The sequence below is a fragment of the Quercus lobata genome, chromosome 12 (genome assembly GCF_001633185.2).
Source record: "Quercus lobata isolate SW786 chromosome 12, ValleyOak3.0 Primary Assembly, whole genome shotgun sequence".
Lineage (NCBI taxonomy): Eukaryota > Viridiplantae > Streptophyta > Magnoliopsida > Fagales > Fagaceae > Quercus > Quercus lobata.
Genome location: NC_044915.1, coordinates 39,919,939 through 39,940,634, shown reverse-complemented (window position 1 = coordinate 39,940,634; position 20,696 = coordinate 39,919,939). Strand labels below are relative to the sequence as shown.

At 42.0% G+C, this 20,696-nt stretch overlaps 1 protein-coding gene across 1 annotated transcript; it reads left to right on the top strand.

The window, feature by feature from the left end:
- The first annotated feature begins 861 nt into the window (after positions 1-861).
- LOC115969862 (oligopeptide transporter 4-like) lies at positions 862-19,101 on the top strand. Its single transcript, XM_031089493.1, has 6 exons — positions 862-1,468; positions 1,995-2,092; positions 15,858-16,439; positions 16,981-17,233; positions 17,387-17,569; positions 18,351-19,101. The coding sequence occupies exons 1-6, from the start codon at positions 962-964 to the stop codon at positions 18,957-18,959; spliced, it is 2,232 nt and encodes a 743-aa protein (XP_030945353.1). The 5' UTR covers positions 862-961; the 3' UTR covers positions 18,960-19,101.
- Positions 19,102-20,696: the final 1,595 nt, after the last annotated feature.

Genomic DNA, 20,696 nt, shown 5'->3' with positions numbered 1-20,696 from the left:
ATTAGCTAAACTAAATGATCAAATTACTTAAAGAGCAACGGAAGGAACACCGAACATGTCGTCTTTCTCAATCTCTTCATAATAAATTAATAATCGGTTGATTGTGATTGGGAGAAACATGACTTGTGAACATGGCCCGATCACTAACTTTAAATTTTGTTTTTATCATAATTTATTATTTTAGAAAAGTCTCGTGAAATTGAAACAGTTGGGGGTATATAGACTTTAACACGGCTTAATACATCATCCTTATCAAGAGATTGGGGTATACCAATCAATCATAATGAGTATTTATTCTCACACTTCTTATTATCATTCATATAAGTTATCCATTTCACATTTTAAGTGTGGGGTATTTATAAAAATTATGGATATCACAGACAATGTGTGTTTGGAGCATTCATCAACAAATGTGTAAGAATAATTTACTCAATACATGCAAGCTTTTTGACTAGTTTTTTGTCACCACCTTAAGAGCAAGTACTTGGTTAACTAACTTAATTAGATGGTATTACCCTTACGGTGTACCTTCACATAAAATATATACATAAAATGAATGTTGCATGTAACCTTTAAATAAGATTATTGTGATTCAATATATAAAGTAAACCTCATTATATAGAATTGGTATCTTATGCGCCAGATGTATAGAATACGCTCCTCATATATATTGACTCGTATGCTTGTGAGTGGTGTTCTCCATACATGATATCTTGTGCGCCAAATATATGAAACACGCCTTCATATAGACCACATACTTGTGAGAGGTGTTCTCCATACGTTGTAATTTGTGCGCCAAACATATAGAGCATGCCCCTCGTATAGGCCCACATACTTGTGAAGAGTTTTGTGTTTCATATAATGCGGATAAGATAATTTTCTAATTGTATATAGTAGACAAAACTCTCCTACTATATTCTACCTCAAAACAACACTCAACTTTCAATCTCTCACTCTCAAAATGGAAACTTTAGAAACTGAGGCACCACCAAGCAGTAACTTACGAGAAAAGTCCACCATAGACGAAGATGAGCAGTCACCAATCGAGCAAGTCCGGCTAACTGTACCAACCACCGACGACACCTCACTCCCTGTATGGACATTTCGAATGTGGACACTGGGCCTTCTCTCTTGTGCCCTTCTCTCCTTCCTCAACCAATTCTTCTCTTACCGCAGAGAGCCCCTCATCATCACCCAGATCACCGTCCAAGTTGCCACCCTCCCCATCGGACGACTCATGGCCTCTGTTCTCCCCACAAACAAGTTTCGCATCGGGTCCCGCGAGTTTTCGCTCAACCCAGGTCCCTTTAACATGAAGGAACACGTTCTCATCTCTATATTTGCTAATGCTGGAAGTGCTTTTGGGAATGGCCCAGCTTATGCTGTCCACATCTTTGACATTATAAAGGCTTTTTATCGAAGGAATATCTCTTTCTTTTCTGCTTGGATTCTTATCATCACAACCCAGGTTCTTCTTCTTCTTCTTTTTTCTTTTAAATTTGCTTATTTTTGTTTTCCAAAGTTAGGTAATATTGGTTTGGTTTTTACTCTGTTTGGTAGCCTAGAAAAGTGAGGAATATATATATATATACACACATAGACACGGAATTCTAGCCTAAACTAAGCTTGTATATATACGTACCTTTTATATGTATAATTGTATATATATATATATATATATATATATACCTTAATATATTTCCCTGCAACCTTTTAATCAGCCTTTTGGTTATTCTGTTGTTGGTTAAGACACAACAACAGAAAATGGGATCTTCCTCTATGTCTTGCTATTATCCGCAGAGAAAATTGGTTTTTAAGTATTTTTAACTCCCATATTATCTGATATATGTTGTATTTCGCTTATAATATATGATATGAGTCTTAGGTACAACTTTGGGATAATTATTGAGTGAAGACCAACACTTGCATCATATGAAGCTGTCGTTTAGTGGTTCATGGTTCATACTAACATGAGCATGTGTATGGTGTCGCAGGTCTTGGGATACGGCTGGGCTGGGCTGTTGAGGAAGTATGTGGTGGAGCCGGCTCATATGTGGTGGCCAAATACACTTGTTCAAATATCACTCTTCAGGTACGTACACTTGTTAAAAAGTTCTGGTGTCCTAATTTGATTTTCCAATTTTTATGCACAGTGACTAATGTAATGAGTCCAAAGTCCAAACTATTGTTACCCTTAGCAATTTGTTTGGACTTGGAATTATTGGACCATGATAATAAGCCAAGGAAAAATGTCTTTTCCTTAATATATTAATAAAACTTGTAATTTACGTTATAGTCCTACAACCCAAGTGGCCGACCAAATTACGATATTCGAACATCAAGGAATGACTTGAAAGCCAATGTCAAATCTTTAAGCTAATCTCTAAACTAATTTGACAAAAAAAACCTTTTAAATTTTTTTTGTCTTTTTATTAGAAGTGAATTTTAAAAATATAACTTTTAGATTGTATGTGTACGGCATCGAGATCTCAAGACCCATATAGGCCCTGGGCCCAGGCCCAACGGAACGGCCCCATTGCCCTAAGCCCTTCTTGAAACTGCCTTAGCGTAAAAACGAGTTTTGGGCCTTGAATTCTGAGAAGTGTTCGGCTTAAACTTTCCCAAACAAGCGTATGAACCGTGTCCGGGAAAATCATAATATGCTCGGGAAACTGCATTACCGAGCATAATCAATTAAGCTGGAACCAAGTTCCAAGGCCATAATTGTTGCACCCCACTCTCACCTAAACACCCACTTAAATCAGATAATATTGGACCTTCAATAGCACTAGCGGTGGCTGTAATCATAATCTCCCCACTAACCTTATCTATAAATAGCAGAAGTTTGGGAGGAATAAGGGGTTCAGAAAAATAGAGAGAAAACAGACAAGGAAGGAGAGAGATTAAGTGTTGTTTTGAGTCTCTCTGCCAAGAACGACCTAGAGTAGGAAATCCTCAAACCCACTACAAATAAATTATGAGCCCAAGTGAGTTAAGGCCCAACAGGCTCATCTCTGGTTCCCACAATTGGCGCCCACCATGGGGCTCTCCTACAAAACTGTGGTTTGACTGAGACTCAAACAAGGGAAATGTCTGAGGAACGATTAGGAGGGCGTGCGCCGAGCAGTTCCATAGGATCTTCTCGGGGATCGACGTGGAGGGAGAGAAGGCAGAAACGGCGGGAGGATAGGGAGCACCCCAGAGGCAAGGAAAGGTTTGGATTGGGAGAAGGGTTGGCTCAAACCCACCGAACGGTTTCGGGCGTCTCGGCGCATAGGCAGTATGATGATAGAGACCGAGAACTAGAGCGGTTGCGCAGATTGGTAATGGATCTAGAGCTGGAAGTAAGGGGTCGGCACCAAGAAAGGAATCACAACCCCCGGCAAAGGAGAAATCGGGGCGAGGAGGGCTCCAGCCAATCTGGTACACAACGATTCCAAAACCGATCACGCTCTCAAGAGTCACACCGGCACTCCCGAGAGACACGTCATCAGCGGGACCGTTCACGGTCGCATGGATACGATGACCGAGGGTCAGAATCACCGGAGGAACGGCAGCCCCACAATACTGCCATGGACGCCATGAGCCGAGCCTTACGAATGGCTACCCGGTCGCCGTTCTCCGATGAGATTGAACGGGCCCCTATGCCGAGTAGATTTACGCGACCGCCATTCAATTCCTATGAGGGGAAGACGGACCCCGTGGAGCATGTCAGTCATTACATCCACATGATGTCTTTGCATGCACACAATGATGCATTGATGTGTAAGGTATTCCCCTCCAGTCTCGTCTCAACGGCCCTGAGATGGTTCAATGGGTTACGGAAAGGCTCCATACGTAGCTTCGCCGAGCTGATTCAAGAGTTCGGCAGTAGATTCGTGACATGCAGCCGAGTGCAACAGTCGGTTAACGCGCTACTTTCCATGAAGATGAGGGTTGGAGAAACCCTTCGGAGTTATGTCAGCCGATACTGGGAACTCTACAACGAGATTGGTGGAGGAAATGAGAAAATTGCGGCAAGCACCTTCAGGATGGGGCTCCCCGAAGACTCTGAATTACAGGAGTCATTGACGAAAAGACCTCCCGAGGATATGAGGCAACTTATGAGACGCATAGAGGAGTACAAACGATTGGAGGATGATCGGCTGCAGAGCAGGGGGAAAGCTCCGTTACTTGGGAGATCTCGGTAAGGCGTTGCGCCGATAAGACCGAAAAAAGACTTCAGACTGCAGGAACCAGAGGTGCAAATCAAAGGAGTTAATGTGGCGTTCAAAGAGCCCGTGCACAAAATCTTAGATCGGATCAAGAACGAGTCATTCTTCAGGTGGCCAAACAAAATGGGGGGCGACCCATCTCGGAGGAACCAAAACCTATACTGCACCTACCACAGAGACAAAGGACACACCACCGAGCAGTGTCGGGTACTAAAAGATCACCTCGGGCAGCTAGTAAAGGCAGGGTACCTGAAAGAGTTTGTAGTAGACTCCACTGACCGAAAAACCAGCCAGGGTGTCCAACAAAAAAGGAACCCCCTCCCGCCTCCACTGGGGGTGATCGAAGTCATCCACGCTGCACCAAGAGGAACGGCAGCAGCAAAGAGGGTATTGACAGTGGCTTGCATGGGAAGAGATTCAGCCAAGAAGAAGAAGAGACTTGAATGGCTGACTATCTCGTTCAGAGAAGACGATTTGGAAGGGACGGTCCAACCTCATGACGATACTTTGGTGGTGACGGCTCGAATAGGCGGATTCCTGGTGAAGAGGGTGATGATCGACCAAAGAAGCGGGGCTGACGTCATGTACCCGGACCTCTTCGAAGGGCTCGGATTGAAGACCCAGGATTTGGCGAAATATGACACGCCACTGGTCTCATTTGACGGGAGAGTCGTAATTCCCGAGGGACAAATCTCTCTCCCGGTGGACATGGAAGGTAAGGGAGTTATAGTTACCTTCATAGTAGTCCGATCATTCTCACCGTATACCGCAATCCTGGGGAGGCCGTGGATTCACGCAATGAAGGCTGTTCCGTCCACCCTCCACGTGAAAGTGAAATTTCCCACTGAGTATGGAGTTGCCGATGTGAGGGGGAACCAACAAGTGGCGAGGCAGTGTCTTATCGCCGCGGTCAAATGGAAAAGTGAACAGCTCGGACAAGCTGAACAGACCAAGAAAGAAACTTCATAGCAATTACAGAAGCCCCGAGGGGAAACGGGGGCGGACGTGGCCGATGAGGTATTGAAGGTTAGAATTCTTCCAGATACTGACAGGTATTTCCAGATAGGTACAAGCATGAATAACCGGGAAAAGGTAGAGATGTTGTTGTTCCTTTTGCAGAACGTAGACGTTTTTGCCTGGACCCCATATGAAGTGTCCGGCGTAGATCCCGAGTTCATTGTCCACAAACTCAACGTGGACCCATCATTTCCCCAGAAGAAGCAGAAACCGAGAAGAGCGTCAAAGGAACATGTCGACGCAGTAAACCTGGAGGTCCAGCGGCTGAAGGAGGCCGGAGCCATAAGAGAAATATTCTTCCCGAGATGGCTGGCAAATACAGTGGTAGTGAAGAAGAAGAACGGTAAATGGAGAGTTTGTGTGGACTTCACAGACTTGAACAGGGCGTGTCCCAAAGACCCATTCCCAATGCCCACGATTGACCAACTAGTAGACGCCACGTATGGGCACCTAAGGATGAGCTTCCTGGATGCTTTCCAGGGTTACCACCAAATTGCCTTGGCGCCTGAGGATCGAGAAAAAACAGCATTTATATCCCCGAGTGCAAACTATCACTACGAGGTCATGCCTTTTGGATTGAAGAACGCCGGAGCCACGTACCAGCGGATGATGATGAGAATGTTCCAAGAAAAAATTGGATGCACGGTTGAAGTATATGTTGACGACATGGTGGTAAAAAGCAGAAAAGAGTCACAACATACGGAAGACCTCCGAGGAGTATTCGAGATACTACGGCGGCATAAATTACGCCTGAATGCCGAGAAGTGCACTTTCGGTGTAGGGGCTGGCAAGTTCCTGGGTTATCTAATCTCTACTCGGGGAATAGAGGCTAACCCCGACCAAATCAAGGCCGTGAACCGTCTCAGACCACTTAGCAATCCTAAGGAGGTGCAAGTATTTATTGGAATGTTAGCCGCCCTAAATCGATTCATCTCCAAGTTCGCCGATCACTGCCAGCCGTTTTATCAACTTCTGAAGAAGTGGAAGGGGTTTCATTAGGACGAGGGATGTGATGAGGCTTTTCGAGAGTTGAAGGAATACTTGGCAAAGGCACCAAGGTTGATGGCCCCGGAGCCCGGGGAGGATTTGTTTATGTACCTCTCAGTCACCGACCATGCCGTAAGTGCTGTGTTACTAAGGGACCAAGGGGTACAGATGCCAGTGTATTACATAAGCAAAACCTTGGTAGATGCCGAGACAAGGTACTTGCCCCTGGAAAAGTTGGTTTTAGCCCTGGTGCACGCCACTAGGAAGTTGCCACACTACTTCCAGGCTCATACGGTGTTCGTCATCACCGAGTATCCATTACAGTCACTGTTAAAGAGATCAGACTTCACGGGCCGAATTCCCAAATGGGGGACTCGGTTGGGATCGTTTGACATAAGGTACCGACCTAGAAGCTCGGTAAAGGGACAGGTTCTTGCAGATTTCATCGCAAAATTCACACCTAAGAACGACAACAAGGTAATCTGTAATGCAGAAATTCGTCCGTGGAAGGTATTTGTGGACAGCGCTTTAAATGCTATGGGGGTCGGGGCTGGTATTGTCATAATCACCCCCGAGGGCATACGATTGGAACACTCCTTCAGATTGGGATTCAAAACCTCAAACAACAAAGCCGAGTATGAGGTCCTACTGGCCGGTTTAAGGGCCGTATTGCATCTAGGCACAAAAGATGTTGAGATTTACTCGGACTCTCGGTTGGTTGTTTATCAAATCACAGGAGATTTCGAGGCTCGGGACTCTCGAATGAAAGCTTATCTAAGTGCGGCCAAGCAGATTATCGACCAATTCGGAACGGTAAAGGTGTCCCAGGTAGGTCGGTCACAAAACAAACACGCCGACTCACTTGCCACGTTAGCCTCATCGGCTACCGAGGACATGCCACGGCTATTCACAATAGAGCTTATAAGGGAGCCAAGCATCAGTGTAAAGAGTATTCACGACCAAGCCAGAGTGGAAGTTGCCAAGGTAGCAGTGGCCAATCCGTGCTAGATGAACCCGATCATAAATTTCCTCGTCAAGGATAAAGTTCCGGATGATGAAGACGAGGCCAAAAAGATTCGTCGGGTAGCTCCCTGATACTGGCTGTCTTCGGATCACAAATTGTACCGAAGGTCCTTTGCAGGCCCTTACCTTTTATGCTTACATCCCGAGAAAGTAAGCGAGCTTCTGACCGAGCTACATGGAGGAGTGTGTGGCGGCCATGTTAGGGGACGATCTTTAGCGCACAAAGCTGTAGGAACCAGGTATAAGGCTTCTGGGCCTTAGATCACTTGGGCTCACAATTTATTTGTAGTGGGCTTAAGGATTTCCTACTATGGGTCGTTCTCGGCAGAAAGACTCAAAGCAACGCCTTGTTGATATTCACTCACTAGACTTTTTTCTTTCCAATTTTCTGAACCCCTTCTTCTCCCAACTTTCTTCTATTTATAGCCAAGGTAAGTGGGGAGATTATGATTACAGCCACCGTTTGTACTACTGAAGGTCCAATATTATTTGATTTAAGTGAATGTTTAGGTGAGAGGGCGGTACTGCATTTATGATCTTGGAACTTGATTTCACCTGGACCGATTATGTTCGACAACTCAATCTCCCGTGCATTCCACATTCTCCCGGGAACGATTCATATACTTGACCGAGAACGTTTGACCGATCACCTCTGGGAACTCATTGCCCTACACTTGTCTGTATATTAAAGAAGCTTCAAGGAGGGCGCAGGATAACTGGACCTTTCTACTGGGCCTGCGCCCAAGGCCAGTATGGGACTAGGCTCAAGGCCTGTATGGGCCTGGGATCTCGGCGCTGTACAATTGGGACTGGGCCCAGGGCCTGTATGGGCCAGGGATCTTGGTGCCGTACAAAAGCAATGACCCAGGGGTTTTGGTGGCCACAGATGCAGAAGGATGCCGCCGAATATGTTCGGAGGTGCGAACAGTGTCAAAAACACGCCCCTTTGATCCATCAGCCAGCAGGTCGTCTAAACCCTGTCAACAGCCCGTGGCCGTTCGCGTAATGGGGGCTTGACATCCTCGGACCATTCCCCCGAGCAACAAGAAACCACTGTTTTGTATTAGTGGTTGTAGATTACTTCACAAAATGGGCAGAAGCCGAGGCCTTAGCAAATATCCGGGATACTGACGTGAAAAAGTTTGTATGGAAAAATATAGTCACAAGGTTTGGAGTGCCAAATTCGCTAGTAACAGACAATGGGCTACAGTTCGATAGCAAAGCTTTTCGGAGCTTCTGCAGCGAACTCGGCATCAGGAACAAGTATTCAACCCCGGCTTACCCACAAAGCAACGACCAAGCTGAGACAGTGAACAAGACCATTTTGAACGGGCTCAAGAAGAGGTTGGACGGGGCAAAAGGAAGATGGGCAGAAGAGCTACCCAATATATTATGGGCTTACCGTACGACCCCAAGAAGATCCACGGGCGAGACCCCGTTCTCTTTGACATACGGGGCAGAGGCTGTGATACCAACCGAGGTGAGCTTATGTAGTGCACGGGTCGCGGGGTTTGACCCCGCCCAGAACGCCGACTTGATGATGAAGCGTTTGGACTGGCTAGAAGAATGCAGGGAGGCCGCAACCATACGGCTCGCCGAGTATCAGCAGAAACTAGCCCAAAGATACAACCGAGATGTAAAGGGGAGGGAATTCAGTGCCGGAGAATTGGTACTAAGAAAGGTCGTGGAAAACATGCGAGATATAGCTGCAGGGAAGCTTGCTCAAACCTGGGAAGGACCGTACAGAGTTACCGCCATCGCCGGTGCAGGGGCCTACTACTTGGAAGACCTTGACGAGAGGCCACTTCCCCAGCCGTGGAATGCCAACAACTTAAAGAAGTTCTACGCGTGACCATCCGTGTAAGCCAGAGCTTGTATTTTGCTAAAATCAAGATTATGATTAAGTTGCTCGTATATGCTGTTTTTGATTCCATAATTGCACACCAAGAGAATTGCAAATAGAAACTCTAAGGACAGAAACCTGGCCCCCGGCTTGATTTAAATCGCCGAGCAGGTGGAAACCTTATCATTAAAATCTCTAAGGACAGAAACCTAGCCTTCGGCTCGATTAAAATCGCCAAGCAGGTGGAAACCTTATCAATAAAAACTTTAAGGACAGAAACCTGGCCCTCGGCTCGATTAAAATCGCCGAGCAAGTAGAAACCTTACCACTAAAATCTCTAAGGACATAAACCTGGCTCTCGGCTCGATTAAAATCGCCGAGCAGGTGGAAACCTTACCACTAAAAACTCTAAGAACAGAAACCTGGCCCTCGGCTCAACTAAATCGCCGAGCAGGTTGAAACCTTATCACTAAAAACACTAAGGACAGAAACCTGGCCCTCGGTTAAGCTAAATTTGCTGAGCGGGTGGAATCCTTATCGTCACCAAGGAATAAAAGGATAAAGGACAAAAACATCATCCTCGGTAAGGTCAAAATCGCCGAACATATGGGAACCCTTGCCCTTTACAAACGCTAAATCCGTTGACACTCTCGGATTCTCCAAAGCACCGCGCGATAGGTTTCGGGGTATCATTCCATTAACGGCCAAAACACTGACATAGTCCAAGCAAAACATACAAATAGATAGAAATTTATTCAACAAATTAAAACCAAAGTTAAAAAAGGAAAGCTGTTCACCAATCAAACAAGTAAAGGTAATTGTGCGTTCACCACATCCCGGTGACATAGGCAAATAAACCATTAAACTAAAAATGTGATAAAAATAAGTAAAAGCATAAATAAAGTAAGAGGACTGCAGAAAATCAGCTGGAGGGTTAGGTCGGGTCCGTCACTTCTGGCTGGTCGGTCAGGGGGAAACGCGAGTCTTCGCCGAGAAGGTCCTGTACAGTCAAGATGCTGGTGGCTTCCATGTCCTCAGGCTTGGCATGAGCGTCAATTTGTTCAACTAGCTCCCTCATGCTTGCCGTTTCCTCCTCCTCAACAGCAGTCGGGGGATCCTGCACGGCAGTAACAGGGCTCGGAAAGGGAATTTGGCTGGGGTCTCTTAGGTGTGAATCCTCGGGAACTCCAATGCTTGGATAGCCGCGAACCACCCGGCCTCAAAACCCAGGTTCCGAGCCTGGGCCACTACCGGCTCTGCAGATTTCTCGACATCAGCGAAACCTTCGTTGTACCACTTTTACTCGCAGGCCGCCAGGGCTGCCCTAAGGTCGGCTAGTTCCTCGGCATTGGAAGTATTGAGGCTGATGGCTTCAGCTAGCTTGACTTCGGTTTCATTTTGCTTAGTCAAGAGCTCCGCACACCTCTTTTCAGCCAATGCCCTGTTTTTCTCCGCGGCAGCGGCCTTCTTCTCAGCGGACTCAGCTGCCTTCAGCTTTTCCTTCGTTGTTTTGACCGCTAACTCCTACGCCCCCTTTTCGCGCTCGATTTCCTCGGCAAGGTCCTGTGCTCGGCCAGCCACTATGTGAGCCAGTTGGGCAGCCTAGCAAGCACAAAGGTTAGTGAGGAAGTAGAAGTGAATGTATGGGAAGAAATAGATAAACTAAAGAATTACCGCGATAGTGTGCCACTCTAACCGGCGCCCCACAGACTCCTTAGATCCCTCCTCAAAGGCATGCACGTCCTCGGGAAGAAGAAGACCCTCGGCCAGCGTTTGGGCAATACGGCCACCCTCGCCCTTCTCCCACATCCGTACACAGGCAATTGAAGGCAAAGACTTACCGTCCAATAAGAACTTGGGCTTCCACGCTGGAGCCACTTGGGAGGAGGACGCAACCCCCATACCAACCTGGGTCTGCGGCTCACAGATAACGATCCCCCCTGTTGGCTGGGGAGGAGTCTGGACGGCAGCATCTCCCGGGCCCGTGGAAGGTTGATCGGTTACCTTTTGTTTCTTATGGGCTCGTCCAGCCTGAGAAGAGGGTGGAGGCTGAGGCACCTAGCCCCGACCCTGAGAAGGTGGGGGCTGGTTGGGCTACCGTGCACCGAGCACGAAGCGGTCAATGGTCATGACCTTCCTTGACACCATCCTTTCGCCGGGTTGGATAGCTTCAGCCAACAAGGCAGCCGCTTCAAGGACTGGTTGCTGAGGCTCGACGGGCGGATTCTCGGGCTGCGACTGCTCTTGGACAGGGTCCTCTTGTTGGATAGCTTCGTGGGCTAACTCTCTGAGGCGCCGAGACACCCGTTCCGCAGACTCGTCTCGCAAAGGGGCTAGCTCGTCCGAGCAAGTGAAGCGCCGTCCAAACTCCCTCGCCTTCCCGGTTGTAAGTTTCGACGGCAAGAAGTTCGCTTACCGGACGTCTATGTATGACAGCAGGGGGCTATCAACTAGAAGTGTCTGCTTAAAGTTCTCCCAGGTGGAGTAAACTAGCTCTACTCCGAGGATCAAGTGCGAAGCCCGGAGTTGTCCGTCCCAATGCACGTATATCTCGGAACGAAGGATGAAGTTCAAATCCTTGGCATGGACGGTTCTGATGTCCGGAACAAACACTTTGCCGTCTGCAAAAGAGCAAGTGTCATATCAGTATCTGACAATAAAGATTTACTTCAATAAAAAGAAAAGGAAAAGTGGAGGAAAACAATTAGATCAAGGGATTGGTACAAACCCACTTCACGCTGTGAAAGGGGGCAAGGGACGTCCCCGGCAAGCTAATTGCCGCGCACCCGAACGAACTCCCCGACGGAGTTCCTGTTCGAATCAGGTAGGCATGATATCAGCCGTACCCGATTATCTCTTGTCTTTAGGTAATAGTTGGTGGCTTTGTTCCCACAGAGGCTATACATATGGTTAATGTCATGGTAATTTAACTGTAAATCAAAGCTATGGTTCAACTTACTGACGCAGCTAACTATCCAGTAAAAGTTGGGGGGAAGCTGGTCAGGACACAACCCGTAGTACCTAAGTGTATCTGTCAAAAGGGGATCCACGGGGAACCTAACCCCGCCTTCTAAAATTGACATCAGAGGAAAGAAGGTTGTACCTAGTCCTCGGTGGAGAGCAATATCACTCTCATGGCAGTAAGCCACATCCATGTCATCGGGAATACTAAATGTGCTCCTAAAGGTGGCCAAGGCAGCTAGGGACTCTAGAAGATAAGAGTAACCCATCTATAACGCCTAATGCTATGAAAGGGAACTTGAAGAAATAAAGCTGAAGGAATAGGAAGGGGAAGAAAAACTTATTTTGGGTTCTAAGGAGGAAATGAACACTGGACAGGTGAGTAAGCGCACAGAGAGTTGGTCGACAGAGAGTAAACGTGAAATATCAGAGATGAAGGAAAAATGAAAGAATGTTCTGAGGGAGACTATTTATAGAGTCAAAAAAGGGGGGCAAAGAAACGTTAATCAAGCAATAAATGAGCACGATTTATGAACGGCCCTACGAATGCCAAACGTAACCGATACGCGCGCCGCTTCGGTTCACGAACCGTCAGGCAATAATGGCAACTGTACCTGGCGCCACGAAACAGCACGTCTTTTGAGATGAGCATTAATGAGAAACCATAACCACGAGTCCCAGGCCATAAGATCTCCGAGGTCAAAAGGTTCAGCCAGCTCCTTGATTCTTCCCGGCAACCGGGTATGAATCAAGGGGGGGCTAATGTACGGCACCGAGATCCCAAGACCCATATAGGCCCTGGGCCCAGGCCCAACGAAACGGTCCCATTGCCCTAAGCCCTTCTTGAAACTGTCTTAGCATAAAAACGAGTTTTGGGCCTTGAATTCTGAGAAGTGTTCAACTTAAGCTTTCCCGAACAAGCGTATGAACCATGTCCGGGAAAATCATGATATGCTCGGGAAACTGCATTGCCGAGCATAATCGATTAAGCTGGAACTAAGTTCCAAGGCCATAATTGTTGCACCCCACTCTCACCTAAGCACCTACTTAAATCAGATAATATTGGACCTTCAATAGCACTCGCGGTAGCTGTAATTATAATCTCCCCACTAACCTTAGCTATAAATAGCAGAAGTTTGGGAGGAAGAAGGGGTTCAGAAAAATAGAGAGAAAACAGACAAGGAAGGAGAGAGATTAAGTGTTGCTTTGAGTCTCTCTGCCGAGAACGACCCAGAATAAGAAATCCTCAAACCCACTACAAATAAATTGTGAGCCCAAGTGAGTTAAGGCCCAACAGGCTCATCTCTGGTTCCCACAATATGCTTTTATTATATTTTTCATTCTTGTAAAATTTCAAAAAATAAAAAAATCAATAGCATTGTTATCAATGACTTGTTTAAATTTCAAGTTTTGTGGTAAAAAATTATGCACAAAAAATAGGTTTATTGATTGAATAGTAAATAATATTTGATTTGAACGAAATTTAACATGCAAGTTAAGAACATAAAGATTATGTAATCCAACAATTAGATTTTCAAATTTTACATTTAATAAAAAGATATAAGATAAGTTTAGAGGGTTCCTCTATAAACTAGTTTGAAGAGATATATAATCCCCTTTGAGCAGGGCAATATCATTTTTAAAATTAATTAGCAAATTCAATGTTCTCATATTAGCACATGGCTAGCTAGCTCTGCCCCATGCCAATATTTTACCTTGCCCATCTCCCAACTGGGGATGGTGATCTAGTCAAACTTCCTTTAAACTAGTAACATCATATGTTGTCAAACAAAAAATCTGAAGTTCAAATTCTGTTTATATAAAAAATCGATTAATATCTTAACTTAATGATAAAGATTTATCATCATATAACAGATGTCATAAGTTAATAAAAAAAAAATTTAATTAGACATTTTCCATCTTTAATTCACTGGCTGTGATATTGACCTAGAAAACGGCCTCTAATATGTCCACCAACATGTGTGAACATGCATGCATAGTACATAGAATTCCAGTGCAGTCCCATTATCTTTAACTTTTGGAAACAACCGCAGGTCCATATCTTCCCAATTTTCAATATTATAGGCTTATAGCCAAAAATTTACGCGCAAAAAGACTTTTCTTTATCTCTGTTTCCTTGATTTCTACTTTGTCAATGTCCTGCGTCAGCCTAATCAACTTGTAGGACAGAGAAAATGGAAACAGTGAACTTCTATAGGCTTCAAGCATGACATCATGCACTCTCAACATCTTTTTCAGTCATACATTTTTTTACTTGATTTATAGGTCATAATTAATTTAACATCACCTTGTACAGTTGTACTACCAACAAATTGAAAATGGAAAGGCTTACCTCTAAAATTGGTTAAAAAAAACGCCTCAACTGCATGATCATTGATAAAATCATCGTTATGTAAGTTATTTAAATAGTGCATATATATAAATGGTTTTATTGATCTAGATTTAATGGGTTCTAAAAAAATTCTCCCAAATTAATTTGGAGGAAAATTTTGTCCAATTGAAAAATGCACATTATTATTCTTTTTCTTTTTGAAGGGAAGGTGAGATAAAAGTACAATAAATTTCATAAATCACAAATATAATTAAAAGTGATGTTGCTCCTATAATAACATATCACATTAACAACTTGTGAAAATTCTCTCTCTCTCTCTCTCTCTCTCTCTCTCTGGTGGAAAAAGAAACCTCAAATTAAACTCATTTAAGAATTCAAAATTTTTCTCTCCTAGCATTGCTTATACAAGCATACAACTTCACTAACCTAATTTGATGTCACTTGCCTCTCTCAATCGTTTCTTATAAACCTTGGGGGATGGTGCAAAACTTTATTGTTATTATTATTATTATTCTTATAAACTGGACTTTCTTTAACGGAAAAAATTAAAGAACAATTGGGCATTATCAACTTGATCAAGGGTGGTAATATGTTCCACTCCGAGTTTGGGCATATTTTGCAAGACATTACTTTTCTTAGTTCTCTTTTTACTTCTGTTTCTTTTCGCCATGTTAAAAGACAAGGTAATTGGATGGCTCATAGATTAGCTAGAAGAGCTATTTTTAGTCCTTTCACTGTCTGGATGGAGTCTATTCATTCTGACACTTTTAATGTTTACAACTTTGATCTTGAACTAATTGCTTAATAATATTCCCTATTCCTAGGGGGTTTCTAAAAAAAAAAAAAAAAAGACCTTCTAAAGCCCGGTTTGGATACAGCGTTTGCACATCTGTGTTTTCAGTTTGCGCGTTTTGCCTTTTTTTTTTTTTCTTTTTCTTGGTTAGCCATGTTTTTTGACTTTCGGTCAGTATTTTATTCAATAACTTTTTTAAAAAAATGAGTCTCACGGCACTATTTACACAATTAAAAATTATTTTGCTATAGTGTTTTCAGTTTTCAGTTTTCAGTTTTCAGCAAAATAAGTTATATCCAAACGGAGCCTAAGACTACCAACCAGCTTAATAAAAGTATGGGCTGCACCATTACAGGCTCTACTAATCCAACAAAATTTAAAACTCAAAAAACTCTTACTAATTTATAAACTATTTTTTATTAATTTGGAGATGGACTAATGCACTTGCTTTCCTTTGAACTCATAGGCACCAGAGAGTAGATACAAATTTTTGCATCCCCTTCACTATAATTCGTTACCATTTATTGTTATTTAAGATTTATCATATTCATCCTTTCATTAATTAATGTGTCATTTAGCCTATACTATAATATCCAAGTTTAGCCATAACAATTGTTACAATAACCAAAAGATAAACTAATGCTATATTTACTGATATCAATGTAGGACATTGCATGAAAAAGAAATAAAAGAGGATGGCAAGAAGCCCAGTCTATCAAGAGTGAAATTTTTTGTGATCGCACTAGTTTGTAGCTTTTGCTGGCAATTGTTCCCTGGATACCTCTTTCAAACCTTACAAAGCATCTCATGGGTCTGCTGGGCCTTCCCAAAGTCAGTGACTGCTCACCAAATTGGGTCAGGTTTGCATGGACTTGCGGTTGGAGCCTTGACCTTGGATTGGACAACGGTGGCTTCATTCCTATTCAGCCCTCTAATAAGTCCCTTCTTTGCAATTGTCAATGTCTTCGTTGGCTTTGTATTGATTATCTATATTGTGATTCCCATTGCCTATTGGGGGATGAACGCATACAATGCTAAAACATTTCCCATTTATTCAGCTGACTTGTTTACTGCTCAAGGTCAGGATTATAATATTTCATTGATTGTCAATGATAAGTTTGAGCTAGATACTGCACAGTATAAGCAGCTAGGGAAGATCCATTTGAGCACATTCTTTGCTCTCACCTACGGGTTCGGTTTTGCTGCTATTGCAGCTACACTTTCCCATGTGGCTTTGTTCTATGGAAGGTAATGGTTTTCTTCATCGTTCATTCACACATGCTTTATTACATTATGTTTTGTTGCCTACGTTGTGTAAGCTTTTGAGGTAATTATAAATGGAAAATGTTATAGCAACTACAGATTTTACTACCAAAAAACTAACTTAATGTGGTAAGAATATGATCGGTTGGTGTCATTTCAATAACATAATAAAGGAATAATTTAATTACTCTTTTGTAATTTGTGACATATTAATGTTTATATTTTAAAGTTTGTAATATCCATAACATCACTCATTATTATTTTTTTATGAATGCATCACTCACTATAAGAGCTTTGATGAAAAAAAATTTCTAAAAGTTTATTTGTTTTTGGCTAAAAGTTGGTTAATATATAATTGTACATTGTACCTAAAAAAATAAGTGAAATAGCTGTAAATTATCAAATAAGCTGGAAGTTCAAAGGAAAAAATGTAGGCAAATGCCCACTTCTTGTTAAGCAATAATGTTCTCTATATAAATTTCTTGGTACGTAAGGTTGCATTTGAGAATGAACCATGATGTTGTAGGGAGATTTATGATCGATATCGAGCTTCTTCCAAGGGTAAGGAGGATATTCACACAAGACTGATGAAGAATTACAAAGACATTCCTTCATGGTGGTTTCATTTGCTTCTGATTGTTACCATCGCAGTCTCGCTTGTACTTTGTATCTTCCTGAAAAAGGAGGTCCAAATGCCATGGTGGGGGCTTATATTCGCAGCTGCACTTGCCTTCATCTTCACCCTTCCCATCAGCATCATAACCGCCACCACAAATCAGGTAATCTAATTGCATAATGGGAGCAAATTATCAAGAGAATTTGTTATTTTAAAAGATCAAATCAATATGAAGAGAGACTGCTTTATTAGTTTTCGCTTCTTTGTGGTTATTCCAAGAATCATTATCCACTAATTACCAATACTTCTTGTATAGACACCAGGGCTAAATATCATCACAGAGTACATAATGGGAGTAATATTGCCTGGAAGGCCCATAGCCAATGTCTGTTTCAAGACATATGGGTATATGAGCATGAGTCAAGCAATCTCCTTTCTCAATGATTTTAAGCTGGGCCATTACATGAAGATCCCTCCAAGATCAATGTTCCTAGTACAGGTATGTGCACTGTTCTCTCTTCCTATACTAGCATAATTCATTAATATCTTCATAAATTGTTGTCATAGATGGCATATTCCAGTTCCAGTGGTTGAAATTTGGGGTTAGCGGAAGCTCATTAACACGGGAAAACAATTTAATTAGAACACGCACATAAAATGATACAGTTTGACATCGATTTTCCAACTCTTCATGCCTATACCGGGCAACATTACTGAAAATCCTTGATTAACAATATGGATTATAATCACACTAAACCAAACTTTATAATATAACACTCACAAACCTCACAAATATACAAGCATATACTCAAACTTTCACAAAAACAAACTTATATTCAAAAAGAATCTCTCAGTAGGAATTTAAAACAATTTTAATAGAATATATATGTATTCATATATGTGTGTGTGGGTGTATTCAAATTGTACGCAGCTACTATAAGCAATTGTTCTGAATTTTAGTAAATCTAATATACAAATTACATGTAACAATGTAAGAAATCGCCTGATTAAGAATTTGACCATAATTATGAGAATCTTATATCATAATCAAATTGGTCCATTAACTTCATAAATTGCTGCTTTCTCAAAAAAAAAAAAAAAAAAAAACTTCATAAATTGCTGCAGGCATATGACTTTAGAACTTAATAACTTGGAACAGTATAAGCAGATAATTCTTGTTTGAAATTGATACTGAAAAATAAAACAAATCACTCTCTCTATGTTCTTATCATTACATTTATTACAGTCTTATGAGGTCTTACTTTTGCATTTTTTTCCAGTTCATTGGTACCATTTTAGCTGGAACAGTTAATCTTAGTGCAGCGTGGTGGCTTTTGAACTCTGTCGAAAACATATGCCAACAAAATCTACTTCCACAAAATAGTCCTTGGACATGTCCCAGTGATCGAGTCTTCTTTGATGCTTCTGTTATCTGGGGTTTAGTAGGGCCTAAGCGCATTTTTGGCTCTCAAGGAAACTACTCAGCACTTAACTGGTTCTTCCTCGGAGGATTGTTAGGACCAATTGCAGTATGGCTCTTGCACAAGGCATTCCCAACTCAAACTTGGATTCCTCTCATCAATCTACCAGTACTTCTAGGAGCACCTGGACCACCAGCAACAACATTGAACTATACTTCCTGGATTTTGGTTGGAACAATCTTCAACTTTTTCGTGTTCAGGTATCGAAGGAACTGGTGGCAGAGGTATAACTATGTCCTATCGGCAGCTTTGGATGCTGGAGTTGCATTCATGGCAGTTCTGCTTTACTTCTCATTAGGCATGGAGAACAGAAACTTGCAATGGTGGGGTTCTGACCCTGAGCACTGTGAACTAGCAACTTGCCCCACTATGAAGGGTATATCAGTTGAGGGCTGCCCTACATTCTAAGTCCAATATTAATGTGCCTAGGATCCTACTTTGCTTATGTGAGATTTGAAAGTTTTAATTACAGAACAGAATTTATATAGGAAGGCTGTAAGAAACAGAATGTCCTCTCTTATTGTAAATTATTGATCCATGAATTGCACTAGCAGGCAGGTCTCTAAAAAACTGTACTTCTGCATGGTATATATTTTGCTTTAATGCATGTTTGATTTGTAGGACGAAACCATTGCATAATTTCTGATTTTGCTTCTGCAACAATAAAAACTAGCTGGTTCGTTTATTTGAGAGAGAGAGAGAGAGAGAGAGATATTAATTCAAAGAGAGGCCAAGCTATTATGAAAGATGGAATACCACATCTAGAGCGATTGATCAAGTAATTCTTAAAGTACTTGATAACCTTCTAATTAACTGGTTGAACTGTTTTAGGTAACTATTAATTTTTATAATAAATTCTATCATATATTTTTTTTAAAAGGTGAAACTACATTGTTAGTTCCTAAAGTTTGCCTGTTGAGTGTTTTTGGTTCCTAAAGTTTCAAGTGTGCGTTATTGGTCTTTGAAGTTTTAAATATGAGTGCTATTGGTCAATTTGTTAACTTTCGTTAGTTTGTTTGCCTATGTGTCTAACGGAACAATGATTAGGCATATTTTAAATGACGTGGCAACCTATTTATTATTAAAAAATTATACATCATATTATACACATCAGAACTGACTAAAACACAAATAATGTGGGTCTTCAACACATCAAAAACATGTCTTTCTCCAAATTCAAAGTTCCTAGATTTTGTTATCTTTTCCTCCTTTTTCTCGGAATCCAAACAGGACCAAGGAATATGTTTATGGAGAGAGAGAGAGAGAGAGAGAGAGAGAGAGAGATTGTAACCAAGGCTGGAGGTATCTACATAATTGCATCTATATATACATGACCAAGCAGAAATCTCTCAAGAAAAAAAATACCCATCTTTCAAAATTGAACACTGAAAAATCCTTAGACCATCAAATTAAACGTTCATGGTATAATACTTTCAATACATATTTAATCAAATGGTTAACGGCAAATACTTAATAGAATGATCACTTCCATTTCTCACCCAAAGAATTAATGAAACCAAAGAATACAAAGTTTTAGGTTCAACGAATATATTTATCTACATGTAAAATAAGTGTTTATGCATAATGAGAGATCTGACTAGAGTGTCTGAGATGAGTGGCATAGGCCTTGACGAACTCATCGTCTACATCTTCTTTTAGTGTTGCTACTGCGGCGGTGGAGTACTGCATTAGCAAAATCCTTTAAAATATATATTAGTTATTTGATTTTGAATTGAACATATATCTAGACCCTATTTGGATTTCGAGAAAATGAAGGAAAATGAAAAAAATAATCCAGATTCTTTGATTTTGGAGAAAGATCCAATTTTAATGAGTTTGATGGGTTGAAGACCCACATTATTTGGGTTTACTCGGTTCTATGTTTATAATATGATGTATAATTTTTTAATAATAAATAGGTTGCCACATCATTTAAAATATGACACTTCATTGTTCCATTAGATACATAGACAAATTAACTAACAGAAGTTAACAGAGAGACTAATAATACTTATATTTAAAATTTCAGTGACTAATAACGCTCACTTGAAATTTTAGGAACCAAAAGCGCTCAACAGGTAAATTTTAGGGACTGATATTGTAGTTTTGCCCTTTTAAAAATTTTAAAATACTCTCATTCTAATC

Bases quoted from the DNA above. Each gene is read 5' to 3' on its own strand.
- LOC115969862 (XM_031089493.1), top strand. From the start codon at position 962: ATGGAAACTTTAGAAACTGAGGCACCACCAAGCAGTAACTTACGAGAA. The intron at 17,234-17,386 runs GTAATCTAATTG...CTTCTTGTATAG, and splicing joins TAACCGCCACCACAAATCAG to ACACCAGGGCTAAATATCAT. The intron at 17,570-18,350 runs GTATGTGCACTG...ATTTTTTTCCAG, and splicing joins GATCAATGTTCCTAGTACAG to TTCATTGGTACCATTTTAGC.